The sequence below is a fragment of the Bufo bufo genome, chromosome 3, assembly GCF_905171765.1.
Source record: "Bufo bufo chromosome 3, aBufBuf1.1, whole genome shotgun sequence".
In the NCBI taxonomy this organism is placed as follows: Eukaryota; Metazoa; Chordata; class Amphibia; order Anura; family Bufonidae; genus Bufo; species Bufo bufo.
This window is the reverse complement of record NC_053391.1, coordinates 489,432,253-489,452,754: the sequence shown is the minus strand read 5'-3', so window position 1 is coordinate 489,452,754 and position 20,502 is coordinate 489,432,253. Positions and strand designations below refer to the sequence as shown.

General features: G+C 41.5%; 1 protein-coding gene across 1 annotated transcript in view; it reads right to left on the bottom strand.

The window, feature by feature from the left end:
• Positions 1-5,018: 5,018 nt before the first annotated feature.
• The window catches only part of DZIP1 (DAZ interacting zinc finger protein 1), a 65,262-nt gene continuing 49,778 nt past the window's right edge, over positions 5,019-20,502 (bottom strand). Inside the window, exons 17-18 of the mRNA XM_040425309.1 lie at positions 7,111-7,273; positions 5,019-5,916 (exon numbers count right to left, since the gene is read on the bottom strand). Of these exons, the coding sequence (XP_040281243.1) occupies positions 5,834-5,916; positions 7,111-7,273 (246 nt within the window). The 3' untranslated portion in view covers positions 5,019-5,833. The remainder of the gene's footprint in view (positions 5,917-7,110; positions 7,274-20,502) is intronic.

Genomic DNA, 20,502 nt, shown 5'->3' with positions numbered 1-20,502 from the left:
TCCGCTTGTGAGTTCCGTTTGAAGGATCTCACAAGCGGCCCCGAACGGATCCGTCCAGCCCTAATGCATTCTGAATGGATGCGGATCCGCTCAGAATGCATCAGTCTGGCACCGTTTGTCCTCCGCTCCGCTCAGCAGGCGGACACCTGAACGCAGCTTGCAGCGTTCGGGTGTCCGCCTGGCCGTGCGGAGGCAAACGGATCCGTCCAGACTTACAATGTAAGTCAATGGGGACGGATCCGTTTGAAGATGGCACAGTATGGCTCAATTTTCAAACGGATCCGTCCCCCATTGACTTTCAATGTAAAGTCAAAACTGATCCGTTTGCGTTATCATGAACAAAAAAAAAAAAAAAATTTTTTTTTTTTTGGTTTTGTTCATGGTAATGCAAACGGATCCGTTCTGAACGGATCTAAGCGTTTGCATTATAGGTGCGGATCCGTCCGTGCAGATACCAGACGGATCCGCACCTAACGCAGGTGTGAAAGTAGCCTTAGAAGTGTTTTCTATGTCCATCTCTAGGATCAGTTCCCTTTGAAATTTTTCCATTGATGCTTTCTTTTATATAAAGCATTTGCTTTATATCCCCGACAGCTGGTTAATTATGGTGGAGTTGCTGAATGTAAGCCTTTATATTAGGGCTGAAACGATTACTCGATTGAATCGAGTAATTAGACACAAAAAAATCCTCGATGAATTTTGTGCATCGAGGATTCATTTGTGTCATCTGACCACGGAGCAGGAGTGAAGCGCTTGCTATTACTTACCGCTCAGTGGTCACCCGCCGGCCCGTACAGCGCTGCACTGGATCCTGACACATCGTCAGGTCATAGTGCACGTAAGCGCACATTATGACTTGACACTATGTGACATCAGGATCCAGTGCAGAGAAAAAGATGGATGAGCTGTGGAGCGGCGCCCCTACAGGAAAGGTATTTCACTGGCACTGGGGACATGGCACTAAAGGGGGACAGCAGGCAATGGATGGCATGGAGGGGCAGATGGGAGTGGGGGACATGGAGGGGCTGACTGATGGCAGTGGGGGACATGAAGGGACTGATCTGATGGCACTGGGGGACATGGAGGGGCTGATCTGATGGCACTGGGGGAGTGGGGGACATGGAGGGGCTGATCTGATGGCACTGGGGGACATGGAAGGGCTAATCTGATGGCACTGGGGGACATGGAGGGACTGATCTGATGGGACTGAGGGAGTAGGGGACATGGAGGGCTGATCTGATGGCACTGGGGGACATGGAGGGGCTGATCTGATGGCACTGGGGTACATGGAGGGGCTGATCTGATGGCACTGGGGGACATGGAGGGACTGATCTGATGGCACTGGGGGACATGGAGGGGCTGATCTGATGGTACTGGGGGACATGGAGGGGGTGATCTGATGGCACTGGGGGAGTGGGGGACATGGCAATGGATGGCATGGAGGGGCTGATGGCACTGTGGGAGTGGAGCTGAAGGCACTGGGGTGGGGGAGAGCTGAAGGCACTGGGGGAACGGAGCTGATGGCACTGGGGGAACTGATGCACTTGGGCTGATCGCACAGGGGGGAACGAAGGGTGTTGGGGACTGATGGCAGGGGGTCTGATGAGTTTTTATAAAGGAAAACAGTATATTAATAAATTTTTTCTTATTTGATTACTCAATTAATCGTTAAAAATAATCGATAAAATACTCGATTACTGAAATAATCGTTTACTGTATCCCTACTTTATATGCCTGGCCTCATTCTGTTCTGGTTGCCATGTATACAATTTGAAAGGTGCATTTCCTTGCACATATGTTTGTATCTTGTTCTGCATTTTTGGATTTGTAGTTCCATTATTGTATCTTGTTCTAGCTTGGTGTGTTTTCAGTGTAGTCTGGGATTTATAGTTCCATGGTGTCCTTTGTATTGGGATCTGTTTGTTCCTGTGGCGGTGTATTGTCCTAGCTAATTTGCTGAGTTGAATTCAGATAGGGTCATTCAATATTCTTCCAGTTCTGTTAGCTGTCAGTAATCCACTATCTACCTTTATACAATACCTCTTCCATCCACTCCATTGCTGGATCATCTTCTCCATCTGTGACCCTCATCATTTGGTTCCTGTCATCTATTAGGCCTCTTTCAGACGGGCGTCCCGGATTTACTCCGGATGCGTCCCGGGTGAATCGCGGGAAACCCGTGCGAGTGTGTACACAATTTCAGTTTTGACTGCGATTGCGTTGTTCAGTCTTTATCGCGCGGGTGCAAAGCGTTTTGCACGCGCGTGATAAAAAACTGAATGTGGTACCCAGACCCAAACTTCTTCACTGTAGTTCGGGTTTGGGTTCGGTGTTGTATAGATGTCATTATGTTCCCTTATAACATGGTTATAAGGGAAAATAATAGCATTATTAATACAGGATGCTTAGTAAAACGTTGCTTGAGGGGTTAAAAAATAAAAACAATTATCTCACCTCATCCCCTTGTTCGCGCAGCCGGCATTGTCTTCTTTCTTCTTCCTTGAGGACCTGAAAAAGGACCTTTGACCAGGACCTTCATTCAGCAGGACCTGCGCTGAAGTCACCGCGCTCACCACGTGGCGAGCGCTATTACGTCATCAAAGGTTCTTTTGCAGGTCCTGAAAGATGAAGAAAGAAGACGATGCCGGGAGCGCGATCAAGTGGATGAGGTGAGTTAATTGTTTTTATTTTTTAACCACTCTAGCAACATTTTACTAAAGCATTCTGTATTAAGAATGCTATCATTTTACTTTATAACCATGTTACATATAATACAGTAAATTGACTTTAATCAATTTACTAACATCATCTCCTAGCAACCATGTGTGAAAATCGCATTGCATCCGCACTTGCTTGCGATTTTCACGCAGCCCCATTCATTTTTATGAGGCCCGTGTTGCATGAAAAACGCATAATATAGAACATGTTGCGATTTTCACGCAACGCACAAGTGATGCGTGAAAATCACTGCTCATCTGCACAGCCCTATTAAAGTGAATGGGTCCTGATTCAGCGCGGAATTCTCGCCCGTGTGAAAGGGGCCTTAGAGAGTTTATTTTAGTATCATATGTGCTTCATACAGTATATCTTATTTTGGGTCTGTCTGTATTTTCCTAAATGCAGCCCCACTGAAAATCGTGGGGCTATCTGAGTACCAAGAGGTACAGTCAGTACTTCGGAAAGGTGACTGCCATAGATGAAATCCAGTTCTGCGGTCTTGTGCGCAATCAGCACCATTACAAATATGACTATACTATAGAGGTTACTGAGGAAAACCAGTGTGCAGGAATAATGACGATATTGTACAAAGACATACAATTCAGATGCCAAGACTGGGAATTTACCTGATGTCAGCATGGAATTGCAAAGTAACAGATGCCAGGGACACCCCCCCTCCATGGTATGTAATTTAAATGATGCCAGGGAACCACCAAAGCATGCAATACACTTGATGCCAGGGAAACCCTTATTTACTTGTTCATCTATTGGTGCTGTCATAACACTGACATTTCCCTGTTTTGGGGAGTAATAAAGTTGTATCTTATCTTATTTAGAGTAAAACAGTAAAAATAAAATATACTTAAAGGGTTTGGACCATGAAAAACATTTTATATTTTTTAAACCAGCACCTGGATCTGAATACTTTTGTAATTGCATGTAATTAAAAATGTAGTATCACCACTGAGTTATTTACTGAAATCTATCTGTATAGCGCCACCTGCTGTTTGCCCTTTTTCAAAAAAAAATTGTCCAGCTCACTGAGGTTGACATACATGTTCAGTTCCATCCTTCAACTGCCACCAGCTACAGCAGAAAGGATACCCGCCCTTAGAAAGTGCATACCCCCTGAGCTGCCAGCTTGAAAAAAAAATCAAGCAGAGCAATTGCAGCAACGAATGGAGAGATCTCTGGATCCATCTGAGGTACAGAGCTGGTTCTTGCTTTGTTAGACACTGTTATGTACTATATGATGTCTGATTTTCATTTTTTACATTACTCATGGGTTAACCCCTTTAACTGATACATGTCACCGCCAGTTCTGTGAGAAGGTCTGACAGACGTCCTTCTCTACCTCTTGCATGATGTTCTTTGTTTTGGTTTCACTTTCTCATCTCATTTCCTTCTCCCAGGTGTCACCTATTTAGACTAATCCTCTTTCCTTTATATTCCCTCCCATACTGCCTCACTTTGCGGTTTATACTACTTCCTGGATTGAAGTGTTCACTGCTGGAGGCTTCTGTGGCTTGTTCAGATAAGTCCTTTCATGTATTGTGTCTCCTTGCTGGCTTGATTCTAGGTGACCTTGACTCCCTCCATATGAAGTGCCGGGAGCCGGTGGTCATGTCCCCTCACTATTATAGGGTTCTCAGGTGTCACACAGTCTAGGTACGTGGACATACAATGGACTACCTTTGAGACCCTTGTATGTGCTTAGCAGTCAGGGTGAGCTCTTAGGGTTTTATAGGGGTCAACTTTATGCTCCTTAGTTTGGGACCAAGCCAGTCGGACGTTTATTCATAACTTCCAGCTATCTGCAACATCATCTGTGACAATACCTCTCCCTTTCCCCACTGCCAGTGTCCTCTGTCATCCTCCGCTCTACGATGCCTGATGATGTCTCCCCACTCCACTGTATCTGGCAGTGGTTGAATTTATTAGTTCATCTTAGGCCAGTTCCACATGATCATAATGTGGATGTTAGATTCCTATAATGCTCTCAGTTCAGGTTATTATGCTGTGAAGATTTGCACCCATATACTGCCAAAATTTGGCAGTGTTAAGCCCATGCAAAACCATTTAATCTAAATATGTGCAAATCTGGAGAAAATGTTTGCACACTGTTAATAGCAGTAAATAAATGTGACTACCTTACAATATCATACCCTGTTTGACTGCTGAACACTTTTTTTCAGCCATTCATATATTCATATTAGTTATGCAACTTTCTATTTCCCTGAATACTGTATCTCTGAAGATAACATTATTTGGAAAATGGGTGAAGATTACTAGAAGCTATGCCTCCGGTCTGGTTCCAAAGGCAGATTGCCTTACCTCCTTCTTTGTCCTAGAAGAAAAACGCTCATAGTGCCCAAGTTTTTCCTAACAAAAAGGATTATGTATGGTGCATTATATACTCTTATCAGGTTTCATACAAGTCCAAACGCATTCACAGCAGCCAAAGCCATTCAGTTCAAGACCAGATTTTAATACTGTTTTTCTGCTAAAGATGCAGTACAAAAAGGAATGGAAATACAGTACCTCTTTTTTGACCAAGGAATAAATGTCTTATTATAAAAAAAAAAATCACATAAAAATCTCTGGCTTTACAAACATTCTGTACCATAGAAAAGAGGAGACATAGATTGCCATGCTTTTGTGCAAATGATATATTGCATGGCAGTTTTGCTGCACTGGAGTACATACATTTCACAGGCGTGTAAAGAAAAACTGGAAATCTAGATAAAAAGGATGTTCTGAAATATTTTCCGGAAAACTAGAAATCATACTGCAAGTGGCCAAATGCTTGATCAGTTATGTAAAATTCTAGTGTGCAATGGTTCATTATATAAAAGTAATGTAAAGTGATGGAGGCAGTGGAGGTAAGTGCTTCAGTATGAATTCATTGTACCGTACAAAGATAAGATGTCAAAGTGTGGAAAGAAAATACATAAGCAAATATAATACTACATCTGTGGCCGCGGAGGACACACCTCTGGTAAGACAAAGACATGAAACGTACAAAGGGCATAGTTGGAAACACTTTAAGACGGTCAACACTGGCGTTACGAATCCTTAAGGCACTTGTATATTGTATCTCATTGTGGCCAAAGGGTCAGGCATCGGATGTGTCACTGAAATCACTCACAGTAACTAAACTGCTCACTAGTGTGCTGGAGGTGTCAGCGTCACGAGCATCTGCAGAGAGGGAGGAAACGGTAACATGTCAGCAGCCTACCAAACTGAACAAAATCACAAAGGGTAGACTATAGATGGAAGCGGTTCTGAGAACATATCCAATAAAAATGTAAATGTTCACATGGCACATCGCCGAAGTTATGAAGAGGTGCAGGTCTCTTCATAACTTCAGTGCATCCTAGCTGTCTTACATTTAGACCATTTTCTACAACTAAACCAGGCTTAGAAAATGAAGATTGAGACAGGCCTACCGGCCTATCCCCTTCCCCATCACACCCACTTTTTTAGACCTAGCCAGAGCGGGGAGAAGTCGCAGATTGTGGCGCAACTAACGGTTGCACCGCAATCTGCGCCTGAAATACGCCTAATTTTGGTGTATTTCAGCTGATAAATGACCCCCAAAATGCATTCAACTAGTGTTTTCACTGTGTAGTAAATCATGTGTGCCAATCTGACAACTTTGGTGCAAATTTACAGTTTTCATCATTTTATAAATTCACGTATCTTATGACACTACTGATAACTCTCCCCCTTTCTTACTCATGATTAATCAATCTGCTGCCTTATATAACTCCGCTTAGGCTACTTTCACACTAGCGTTTTTGCTGGATCCGGCAGGGTTCAGCAAAAACGCTTCCGTTACTGATAATACAACCATCTGCATTTTTAACATACCCAAGACGGATCCGTCATGAGCACCATTGAAAGTCAATGGGGGACGGATCCGTTTTCTATTGTGTCAGAGAAAACGGTCCGTCCCCTTTGACTTGCATTGTGGGTCGTTTTACTCTGCATTCCATGACGGAAAGAAAAGTGCAGCATGCTGCATTTTGCTATCCGTTATGAGAACGAAACCAAACGAAACGGAATGCATTTTGGAGCATTCCGTGCTGTTCAGTTACGTTTTGTCCCCATTGATAATGAATGGGGACAAAACTGTAAAAAAAAATTCTGGTATCGAGACCTTTGACGGATCTCAATACCGGAAAATATTAACGCTAGTGTGAAAGTAGCCTTAGCCACGCTATTTCTCTGAACACTTTTTAAAACTGTGGAGGAAGTTGTAAAAATTGTTGAACACAATATATTTATACTCCAGTTTGTTGGCTGCGATTTGAAGAGAAACCTGCTGCATTTTGCTTAGCAAACCTCCCCATGTTTAGTCTTTCTAGGAATTCATTGTACGTTACCTACCTCCTTTTGTTGACTTGGAAGCACTAAAAGCATTTTTAACAGAAGTTGCAGGAAACTCTTTTTTCGGCGCAGTAGCTCGTCTGGGTTTCACAGATCTTGGCACTTCAAAAGGTTCATCCTCCAAAGAAGTGCTATCAAATTCAGTGTCATCGAGGTCGGTAACCTGTTGTGTAAAAGAAATGCAAAGCAAATAAATAACAGTGGAAAAGCCGTTCTGTACGTAACATCCAGGAGCGAACAGGGACTCTTAGAGCGAGCCCAGCAGGGGATGACAATGCTTTGTCTCCTGCGCTGAAGACACTGTGTTATTGTTTTAAATGTTATACTTTTCCTTACACAACAACAGGATAAAAGCAAGTTTACTTTATAAATTAGAAATTATAGGCCCAAAAAGAAATGTCACTTAAAGGGGTATTCCAGTTATTATGTATTTGTTTATAGAAAATTCATAAAATTTATATGAAATATATATAATTTATATATACAGTCGTGGCCAAAAGTTTTGAGAATTACATAAATATTGGAAATTGGAAAAGTTGCTGCTTAAGTTTTTATAATAGCAATTTGCATATATTCCAGAATGTTATGAAGAGTGATCAGATGAATTGCATAGTCCTTCTTTGCCATGAAAATTAACTTAATCCCAAAAAAACCTTTCCACTGCATTTCATTGCTGTCATTAAAGGACCTGCTGAGATCATTTCAGTAATCGTCTTGTTAACTCAGGTGAGAATGTTGACGAGCACAAGGCTGGAGATCATTATGTCAGGCTGATTGGGTTAAAATGGCAGACTTGACATGTTAAAGGGAATCTGTCACTAGCATATTAGCAAAAAAATTTTTTGAACGACTCCATGTGTAATAAAGTACCTTATATCCATATGTCTTGTTCTTTTTATTGTGAGTCTTGTCATTTCTTCAAAAAAACGCTTCTTATGATATGCAAATGAAGCTGTAAGGAGCCCAGAGGGGCGTTATTCTTTCTCCACGGTGCCCAGGAACGCCCCTCTGAAGTGCCGTGCCCGCCTAAATTTGAAAACTAATAACTCCTCCAAGTTCAGCTAAATCGCCTCCCAGAGGCGAGGCTAAGTGCTCCCCCCCCCAGCGCCGCGCTCAGCGCCAAACACCCCCGATCCTCCTCTCGCCTGCAACCGAAATCCCGCGCAGGCGCAGTGTCGGCGATTTAGCTGGCTGAGGAAACAGCGAATACGTCACTGGGATCGGCGCATGCCCAGTGACGCTGTTGAAGCTGTTGCCCTCAGTCGTCTTATCATAGCGCAGGCCCAGGAAATCGCCGGCACTGCGCCTGCGCGGGATTTCGGTTGCAGGCGCTGGGGGAGCACTTAGCCTCGCCTCTGGGAGGCGATTTAGCTGAACTTGGAGGAGTTATTAGTTTTCAAATTTAGGCGGGCACGGCACTTCAGAGGGGCGTTCCTGGGCACCGTGGAGAAAGAATAACGCCCCTCTGGGCTCCTTACAGCTTCATTTGCATATCATAAGAAGCGTTTTTTTTAAGAAATGACAAGACTCACAATAAAAAGAACAAGACATATGGATATAAGGTACTTTATTACACATGGATTCCTAAAAAAAAAAAATTGATAATATGCTAGTGACAGATTCCCTTTAAAAAGGAGAGTGATGCTTGAAATCATTGTTCTTCCATTGTTAACCATGGTGACCTGCAAAGAAACGCGTGCAGCCATCATTGCGTTGCATAAAAATGGCTTCACAGGCAAGGATATTGTGGCTACTAAGATTGCACCTCAATCAACAATTTATAGGATCATCAAGAACTTCAAGGAAAGAGGTTCAATTCTTGTTAAGAAGGCTTCAGGGCGTCCAAGAAAGTCCAGCAAGCGCCAGGATCGTCTCCTAAAGAGGATTCAGCTGTGGGATCGGAGTGCCACCAGTGCAGAGCTTGCTCAGGAATGGCAGCAGGCAGGTGTGAGTGCATCTGCACACACAGTGAGGCGAAGACTTTTGGAAGATGGCCTGGTGTCAAGAAGGGCAGCAAAGAAGCCACTTCTCTACAAAAAAACATCAGGGACAGATTGATCTTCTGCAGAAAGTATGGTGAATGGTATGGTGAATGGACTGTGAATGGAAAAGTCATATTCTCCGATGAAGCCTCTTTCCAATTGTTTGGGGCATCTGGAAAAAGGCTTGTCCAGAGAAGAAAAGGTGAGCGCTACCATCAGTCCTGTGTCATGCCAACAGTAAAGCATCCTGAGACCATTCATGTGTGGGGTTGCTTCTCACCCAAGGGAGTGGGCTCACTCACAATTTTGCCCAAAATCACAGCCATGAATAAAGAATGGTACCAAAACACCCTCCAACAGCAACTTCTTCCAACAATCCAACAACAGTTTGGTGAAGAACAATGCATTTTCCAGCACGATGGAGCACCGTGCCATAAGGCAAAAGTGATAACTAAGTGGCTCGGGGACCAAAACGTTGACATTTTGGGTCCATGGCCCGGAAACTCCCCAGATCTTAATCCCATTGAGAACTTGTGGTCAATCCTCAAGAGGCGGGTGGACAAACAAAAACCCACTAATTCTGACAAACTCCAAGAAGTGATTATGAAAGAATGGGTTGCTATCAGTCAGGTATTGGCCCAGAAGTTGATTGAGAGCATGCCCAGTCGAATTGCAGAGGTCCTGAAATAGAAGGGCCAACACTGCAAATACTGACTCTTTGCATAAATGTCATGTAATTGTCGATAAAAGCCTTTGAAACGTATGAAGTGCGTGTAATTATATTTCACTACATCACAGAAACAACTGAAACAAAGATCTAAAAGCAGTTTAGCAGCAAAGTTTGTGAAAACGAATATTTGTGTCATTCTCAAAACTTTTGGCCACGACTGTACATTACATTTGCTTATATACCTCTCTTATATCAGGCAGTTGTCCTCTACCTGCACAGTAGAATAGTATAACCAATGGATTAGTCCTGTGTGATGTATCTTTGGCCTAACTGAAACATGGCATCTGTCATGTGATACCCTTCACACCGTGTAACCCCTGACATTCAGTAAGCAACAGTGCTACATGACATAATATACATGTGCTGGGTCAGCACACAGGGCACCAATTGTGGAAACAGATTGTTATTGTGGCTTTTAAAAATAATTACATTACTGTGCGTGTATTTACATGGCTGCCTATCACTAGGTGATTTTTTTAAATGGCCATCCGTCTCTAGGTGATGTCATCTGTTAAAGAGGATCTTTCATGGGTCCAGACTTTATAAACTAAGTATCAGGATATGTAGGGCATACAGCGGGGATCTAATAGCGTTTACTATTTTTTCTGGGTGCCTCTCCATTCACCTGCTGTGGCCCCCGTTAAATTCTCCCGCCCTGTATGCTAATTTCCGCATCTGAACAATGAGGAGAAGACTGAGTCTCTCTGTGGGCGTCTCCTTCTCCCTGGTTGTAGCACTGTCCAATCGCAGCGGAGAGTGTCACAGCCAGGGAGAAGGTGACGCCCACAGAGAAAGACTCAGTCTCCTCCTCATTGTTCTGATGCGAAAATTAGCATACAGGGCGGGAGAATTTGACGGGGGCCACAACGTGCGAACAGAGCGGGGCCCAGAAAAAATAGGAAGCGATATTAGATCCCCGCTGTATGCCCTACATACCCTGATACTTAGTTTATGAAGTCTGGACCCATGAAAGGTCCTCTTTAATAAAGTTAACTGTCTCTAGATGATGTCATTTGTTAATAAAGTTATCTGTAAAAAAAAATGACATACACATACAGAACAATGTTAGATCTGATCCTACACTGACACTGACAGACTTAGGCTACTTTCACACTCGTGTTTTGGGCGGATCCGTCATGGATCTGCAAAAAAGGATCCGTTACAATAATACAACCGCATGCATCCGCCATGAATGGATCCGTTTGTATTATCTATTCTATAACATAGCCAAGACGTCATGAACTCCATTGAAAGTCATCCGTTTTCTATTGTGCCAGATTGTGTCAGAGAAAACGGATCCGTCCTCATTGACTTACATTGTCAAGCAGCGTTTTGGTGTCCGCCTCCAAAGCGGAATGGAGACTGATGCATTCTGAGCGGATCCTTTTCCATTCAGAATGCATTAGAGCAAAACTGATCCGTTTTGGACCGCTTCTGAGAGCCAATGACGGATCTCACAAACGGAAAGCCAAAACACCAGTGTGAAAGTAGCCATAAAGAGATGCCGCTACAGATATATTGTTTATGTTCTGCTCCTCAATACACTACACAGTTAGACACATGGGCAGTTAACTGAATACCAGTGGTCACATGGCACATGTGAGGGTCACATCATTTACTCCATAATTAGTCCTATTCAGCTCTCTTATGGATGCATTACACAGAGATATTCCGGGCCATACCATTTTTTTCTTTAGAGAAAGGCTACTGTCTGAATAGAATAAAGGTGTGCAAGCTAAATTTTAACTACACATATATAAAAAAAATGGTATTATAGATGTAGCAGGGTTAACACACAAACTCTTAACTTAAATTTCTTAAAGGGAACCTGTCACCGGGATTTTGGGTATAGAGCTGAGGACATGGGTTGCTAGATGGCCGCTAGCACATCCGCAATAACCAGTCCCCATAGCTCTGTGTGCTTTTGTTGTGTAAAAAAAAAGATTTGATACATATGCAAATTAACCCGAGATGAGTCCTGTCCCTGACTCATCTCATATACAGGACTCACCTCAGGGACAGGACTCATCTCAGGTTAATTTGCATATGTATAAAATCGTTTTTTTTACACAATAAAAGCACACAGAGCTATGGGGACTCAGTATTGCAGATGTGCTAGCGGCCATCTAGCAACCCATGTCCTCAGCTCTATACACAAAATCCCGGTGACAGGTTCCCTTTAACTCATCGCGTTATCTTGAACAAAAGCCATTGAAAAGCAATTGTAGGTGTTTGCTTAACGCATTTAGTTTAGATAACACGTCTGAGAAAGCATGTGTGATAACTCTACTACATCTGGTACTTCCTATTTTATAAACAAATAAATGTAAAACCCGAATACCCTTTTTAATATAGCATAATGATAGGGAAAAAAGCAAAATGGAATAAAAAATTGAAATTGTCAATGAGGCAAACCAAAATTAATAGGTGATACATGTCATGGCCAATTGTAAGCAAATATACTGCAGATCAGCTAAATTAGTAGCTGCACTCATTGCTAAGGGCTCTCACAAGCGGTCCAAAACGGATCAGTTTTGCCCTAATGCATTCTGAATGGAAAAGGATCCGCTCAGAATGCATCAGTCTGCCTCCGATCAGTCTCCATTCCGCTCTGGAGGAGGACACCAAAACGCTGCCTGCAGCGTGTTGCTGTCCGCTTGACGAAACTGAGCCAAACGGATCTGTCCTGGCACACATTCTCCATATGTCTACTTCATGTCTGGATCATTTTGTAAATGACATTTTCTTTTTTTGGGACGTTAGACGGCTTAGAAGTTTAGAAGCAAATCTTAAAAATTTTCTGAAAATTTCCAAAATCCACTTTATTTTTTTTTACTTTCAAGTTTTATTGATTTTTCAGCATAAGAAAATCAGATAGTAAATATGTCACTTGTATAACCCAGTATCAATATTAACATATGCAAAGTACATCTTTGACAAATATATTGTAATGTTAAATAATTGATCCAACATAAGAATATCAGATAATAAATATGTCACTTGCATAATCCAACATCATTCGCTAACATATGTAAAGTACATCATTGACATATACCAAAACCCACTTTTTAAGGTCTGAAGTCACTTTGTCTTACATAATAGTAACCACCCATAAATGGCCCCATTTTACAAACTACATCCCTCAAGGTATTCAAAACTGATTTTACAAACTTTCTTAACCCTTTAGGTGTTCTACAAGAATTAAAGAAAAATGTAGATGAAATTTCAAACGTTCACTTTTTTTGGTAGATTTTCCATTTTAATCCATTTTTTCCAGTAACAAAGCAAGGGTTAACAGCCAAACAAAACTCAATATTAATTGCCCTGATTCTGTAGTTTACAGAAACACCCCATATGTGGTCATAAACTGCTGTACGGGCACACGGCAGGGCGCAGAAGGAAAGGAACGCCATATGGTTTTTGGAGGGCAGATTTCACTGGGATAATTTTAAGTTGCCATGTCACATTTGAAAACCCCCTGATGCACCCCTAGAGTAGAAACTCCAAAAAAGTGACCCCATTTTGGAAACTACACCCCTCAAGGTATTCAAAACTGATTTTACAAACTTTGTTAACCCTGTAGGTCTTCTACAAGAATTAAAGGAAAATGTAGATGAAATTTCAGAATTTCATTTTTTTGCCAGATTTTTCATTTTAATAAAAAAAAATCCGCTAACAAAATCAAGGGTTAACAGCAAAACAAAACTAAATATTTATTGCCATGATTCTATAGTTTACAGAAACACCCCATATGTGGTCGTAAACTGCTGTACAGGCACACAGCAGGGCGCAGAAGGAAAGGAACGCCATATGGTTTTTGGAAGGCAGATTTTGCTGGATTGGTATTTAGACACCATGTCCCATTTGAAGCCCCCCTGATGCACCCTACAGTAGAAACTGCCAAAAAGTGACCCCATTTTGGAAAATATACCCCTCAAGGTATTCAAAACTGATTTTACAAACTTTGATAACCCTTTAGGTGTTCTAAAAGAATTAAAGGAAAATGTACATGAAATTTCAGAATTTCACTTTTTGGCAGATTTTCCATTTTAATCCATTTTTTCCAGTAACAAAGCAAGGGTTAACAGCCAAACAAAACTCAATATTTAAATACTCAAAGATGGTGGCTCACCTCAGGCGGGGTTCTGGATAAGGTGCTACTAGCCCAAAGTAGAGGAACACCCCTCCTCTAATGGCGTATGTGAAGAAAAATCAAGATTAGGGCGAGCACTCAACACTTGGACCAATAGAATAAGGATAAAACATTTATTAAATCACAATTTTAAACACGTGTACATTTCAATAAAATAAGGAGATAAAATACATAATAACAAATACCACATATAGGGATAAAAAAGAATCGTGACGGTCACTTTTTGGGAAACTTGATGAATGCTATATAAAATCTAACACTTGTAATAGGGCAACTGATAATGGTCAGCCAGATCGATTGGATACAACCATGGGCATATGTCCCATGCGTAGATGGATTAGTCAATTACTAGTGCTGGCTTATGTTCGCGGCTCCAATAATAGTAACGTAGTGGAGCGGCTGGATCCAACAGTTGCTCCTAATGTGTGAACACAAGTAACAATGTCCTTCAATAGCAGTAGTAGGTAGTGCTGGCTTGTGTATGTAGTTCAAACAATTGCTCCTAATGTGTGAACACAAATAACAATGTCCTTCAATCACGGTAGTAGGTAGTGCTAGCTTTTGTATGAGGCTCCAGTAATAGTGACGCAGTGGAGCAGCTCAATCCAACAATCGCTACTGATGTATGGACACAAATAACAATGTCCTTCAATAGCGATAATTCAGTATAGTAGCCGTACACATTCAATAGTATGCTGGGTCGCATACAAACTGCAGCGGTAATATTCCTACCTTCCTCTTTAATCGATAGCGAGGCCGTCTCTGTGGACGTGTGCGGTGGATACGCTGCAGGTGGATAGTCCCGGCGTCTGGATGGTAACTGTTAAGGTTCGCTGTCTCCAGATCTCGCGGGATTACGGAAGCAGTAAGTGTCCTGGACAGCCCAAAGCGCTGTTTGGCAGATTCTGTGCTTGGCGTCCTAGAAATCCATATTCTCCGATTTAGATTATATTTGCATGGCCATGCATAGAGTGCGGAGGTCTTTCTGTGACAGGTGTGCGGCCCAGACGCGTTTCGGGAACTCCTTCCCTTCGTCAGTGGTACTGCAACACCTGTCTTACTCCGCCTTTTATATCCACAGCTTGCCTGAAATCCTGGATCATTAGATTGACTACAGCTGAAGTAAATCACCTGCGTTTTTCCTGCGTTTTTAGTGCGGTTTTTTATACACATATGCGTTTTTTCTTGCTATACGTTGCTCATAATATTCTACATGTCCTACAGAGGTCCAATTTGTAGTTACATATTGCTTGAAAAAGATATACTCATTATATTGTATAAATAGCACAAAATGGTATCATTTTACTGCAACAACAACATAAATAGACACCATTGATAAAACCTAGCTTGTGCACTGTCCTATATAATACAAAACACCAATAAAACCACAGATATAAAATATATATATATATACATTTGAAATCTAATATGTTTACCAAATATATATATACGTTTAAAATCTAATATGGTTACCAAATATAGGAAAATATGTAATCTATGTTTTGGATAATGTGAATGGTGCGATATCTCAATGAAAGACAATTATCAAACATTACATAAAACATCTTTAAAAATGTAAAAATATAAAAATATATGTAAAAAAGGTTGAGAGAGAGGTCTGCAAGCCCATTTTTAAAAAACGCTCATTCAGGTAGATATCAGATGTACAGATATTGGTGGTTAGGCACCCTTGAAAACCAGGCTGGCTGAGCATATAGCCAACATAAGGAAAGGGTATGATAAGCATTGTCTATCAAAACACTACAAAGATATACATAATAAAGATCCCTCCGGCTTGGTTTTCACGGCACTGGAGAGGGTAGACAAACACTGGCGTGGGGGAGATTACATCAAACAAATGTCTAGGATAGAATCCAAACATATATACCAGTTTGGATCTCTGCTGCCAGTGGGTTTGAATGCTGACTTGGAGATTTTTGGATTCTTGTAGACTGGGTGCCCCCATTCTGACTCTTGCGACCCAGTCAGGCCGTTTATCGACACTGTGTCGCAGACTCAGTTGTGGGCCCCCAGTCCCATACACATCTAGCCAATGAGATACAGCCCAACCACCAATATCTGTACATCTGATATCTACCTGAATGAGCGTTTTTTAAAAATGGGCTTGCAGACCTCTCTCTCAACCTTTTTTACATATATTTTTATATTTTTATATTTTTACATTTTTAAAGATGTTTTATGTAATGTTTGATAATTGTCTTTCATTGAGATATCGCACCATTCACATTATCCAAAACATAGATTACATATTTTCCTATATTTGGTAAACATATTAGATTTCAAATGTATATATATATATATTTTATATCTGTGGTTTTATTTGTGTTTTGTATTATATAGGACAGTGCACAAGCTAGGTTTTATCAATGGTGTCTATTTATGTTGTTGTTGCAGTAAAATGATACCATTTTGTGCTATTTATACAATATAATGAGTATATCTTTTTCAAGCAATATGTAACTACAAATTGGACCTCTGTAGGACATGTAGAATATTATGAGCAACGTATAGCAAGAAAAAACGCATATGTGTATAAAAAACCGCACTAAAAACGCAGGAAAAACGCAGGTGATTTACTTCAGCTGTAGTCAATCTAATGATCCAGGATTTCAGGCAAGCTGTGGATATAAAAGGCGGAGTAAGACAGGTGTTGCAGTACCACTGACGAAGGGAAGGAGTTCCCGAAACGCGTCTGGGCCGCACACCTGTCACAGAAAGACCTCCGCACTCTATGCATGGCCATGCAAATATAATCTAAATCGGAGAATATGGATTTCTAGGACGCCAAGCACAGAATCTGCCAAACAGCGCTTTGGGCTGTCCAGGACACTTACTGCTTCCGTAATCCCGCGAGATCTGGAGACAGCGAACCTTAACAGTTACCATCCAGACGCCGGGACTATCCACCTGCAGCGTATCCACCGCACACGTCCACAGAGACGGCCTCGCTATCGATTAAAGAGGAAGGTAGGAATATTACCGCTGCAGTTTGTATGCGACCCAGCATACTATTGAATGTGTACGGCTACTATACTGAATTATCGCTATTGAAGGACATTGTTATTTGTGTCCATACATCAGTAGCGATTGTTGGATTGAGCTGCTCCACTGCGTCACTATTACTGGAGCCTCATACAAAAGCTAGCACTACCTACTACCGTGATTGAAGGACATTGTTATTTGTGTTCACACATTAGGAGCAATTGTTTGAACTACATACACAAGCCAGCACTACCTACTACTGCTATTGAAGGACATTGTTACTTGTGTTCACACATTAGGAGCAACTGTTGGATCCAGCCGCTCCACTACGTTACTATTATTGGAGCCGCGAACATAAGCCAGCACTAGTAATTGACTAATCCATCTACGCATGGGACATATGCCCATGGTTGTATCCAATCGATCTGGCTGACCATTATCAGTTGCCCTATTACAAGTGTTAGATTTTATATAGCATTCATCAAGTTTCCCAAAAAGTGACCGTCACGATTCTTTTTTATCCCTATATGTGGTATTTGTTATTATGTATTTTATCTCCTTATTTTATTGAAATGTACACGTGTTTAAAATTGTGATTTAATAAATGTTTTATCCTTATTCTATTGGTCCAAGTGTTGAGTGCTCGCCCTAATCTTGATTTTTCTTCACAAAACTCAATATTTATTGCCCTGCTTCTGTAGTTTACAGAAATACCCCATATGTGGTCATAAACTGCTGTACGGGCACACGGCAGGGCGCAGAAGGAAAGGAATGCCATATGGTTTTTGGAAGGCAGATTTTGCTGGATTAATTTTTAGACCCCATTTAAAGCCCTCCTGATGTACCCTACAGTAGAAACTCCAAAAAAAGACCCCATTTTGGAAACTATGGGATAAGGTGGCAGTTTTATTGCTACTATTTTAGGGTACATATGATTTTTGGTTGCTCTATATTACACTTTTTGTGAGGCAAGGTAAAAAAAAAATTGCTGTTTTGGCACCGTTTTTATTTTTTGTTATTTACAATGTTCATCAACTTAGATCGTGGAATTTTTATAGAGCAGGTTGTTATGGATGTGACAGTACCAAATATGACTACATTTTTGGTTGTTTGTTTCAGTTTTACATAATAAAGCATTTTTGAAAAAAAATATTTTTTAGTGTCTCCATTTTCTGAAAGCCATAGTTTTCTTTTATTTTTTGGGTGACTATCTTATGTAGGGGCTCATTTTTTGGTGTATGAGATGACGGTTTGATTGGTACTATTTTATGGTGCATATGACTTTTTGATCGCTTGGTATTACACTTTTTGTGATGTAAGGTGCCAAAAAATGGCTTTTTTGCCACTTTTTTTTTTTTTTTAGGGTCTTCATCTGAGGGGTTAGGTCATGTGATATTTTTATACAGCAGGTTCTTACGAACGCGGCAATACCTAATATGTATAATTTTTATTTTATTTAGGTTTTACACAATAATATCATTTTTTAAACAAAAAAAATCATGTTTTAGTGTCTCCAAAGTCTGAGAGCCATAGTTTTTTTTTTTGGGAGATTGTCTTAGGTAGGTATCATTTTTGCGGGATGAGATGACGGTATGATTGGCACTATTTTGGGGTGCATATGACTTTTTGATCGCTTGCTATTACACTTTTTGTGATGTAAGGTGACCAAAATTGCTTTTTTGACACCGTTTTTGTGAAAAAAAAATTACGGTGTTCACCAAAGGGGTTAGGTCATGTGCTATTTTTATATAGCAAGTTTTTAGGGATGCGGCGATACCTAATATGTCTCCTTTTTTATTTTTATTTTACATTAAACACAATAAAAGCATTTTTGAAAAATAAAAATAAAATCAGGATTTAGTGTCTCCATAGTCTGAGAGTCATTTTTTATTTTTTTTCGGTGATTGTCTTTGATAGGGGGCTCATTTTTTGTGGGATGAGGTGGCGTCAGATTGGTACTATTTTGGGGGGCATATGCCTTTTTGATCGCTTGGTGTGATGTAAGGTGATCGCTTTGATCGCTTTTTGATCACTTTTAGTGATGTAAGGTGATAAAAAAGTTTTTTTTAGCACAGTTTTTATTTTATTTTTTTGACGGTGTTCACCTGAGGGGTTAGGTCATGTAATATTTTAATAGAGCCGGTCGATACGGACGCTAATATGTCTACTTTTCTTTTTTTCCCTATCTTTTACAATTTATTTTTACTTTATTTTGGGAAAAGGACGCTTTTTTTTTTTTTTACTTGAAACTCTACATTTTTTTGTAAAACTTTATTTTTTTTTTACTTCTTTTTTTTGTCCCACTCTGGGACTTCAACTTTTGGGGGTCTGATCCCCTTTAAAATGCATGACAATACTTCTGTATTGTCATGCACTGGCTGTAAGTGTATTAGGCTACTTTCACACTCGCGTTTTGGGCGGCTCAGATAATATAACCGCATGCATCCGTTCAGAATGGATCCAATTGTAGTATCTTTAACATAGCCAAAACGGATCCGTCATGAACTCCATCTATCCGTTTTCTATTGTGCCATATTGTGTCAGTAAAAAACTGATCCGTCTCCATTGACTTACATTGTGTGCCAGGACGGATCCGTTTGGCTCAGTTTCATCAGACGGACACCAAAACGCTGCAAGCAGCGTTTTGGTGTCCGTCTCCAAAGCAGAATGGAGACTGAACTGATGCATTCTGAGCGGATCATTTTCCATTCAGAATGCATTAGAATGCAAACTGATCCGTTTTGGACCGCTTGTGAGAGCCCTGAATGGATCTCACAAACGGAAAGCCAAAACGCAAGTGTGAAAGTAGCCTGCTTGCCTATGAGATCCAGCCCCCTGGCCTGTGAGATCCAGCCCCCTCACAGGCTAAGAGGGAAGGCAGCCACAATGCCTAAGGAAGGCATCGGGCTAACTTCCCGGCCATCGGGTCCCCGTCACAGCAGCGCGGGGACCCGATGGCATCTCCGATCCCCGCACGGACACTGCACGTGCCGCGGTCAACACTGACCGCGGCACATCAAGAGTTAATGCGCCGCCATCAGTGTTTTCACCGATGCCGGCGCATACAGCAGGGGTCTGGCTATTAGTAACTGCCGGACCCCGCCATTGATTGGGCGGGCGCAGCTCCTGCACCCGCCCGATCAGCGCGCTGTAATAGTATGGCAAGTCACGTCCCGCTGCGCCGTACAATTACGGCGCTGGTCGGGAGGGGGTTAAAGGAGATTTCTGGAATTTTAATATTGATGACATATCCTCAGGAGGATTCAAGTCAATGGGTCTGCAACTGTGATTCACATGCCTGCTGCCTGTATATTGCGGATCAGCGTTTGCGGTCTACACAACGGGCACAGATGGCCTACAGTCGTGTGAATGGACCCTAACACAGAGAATGCTATCAATCACTGATAACACCTCCCCCATGTACAACTATCAGTGACTGACAGCTATATATGGTTTACACACTACACAGGGAATGCTATCAATCACTGATAACACCTCCCCCATGTACAGCTATCAGTGACTGA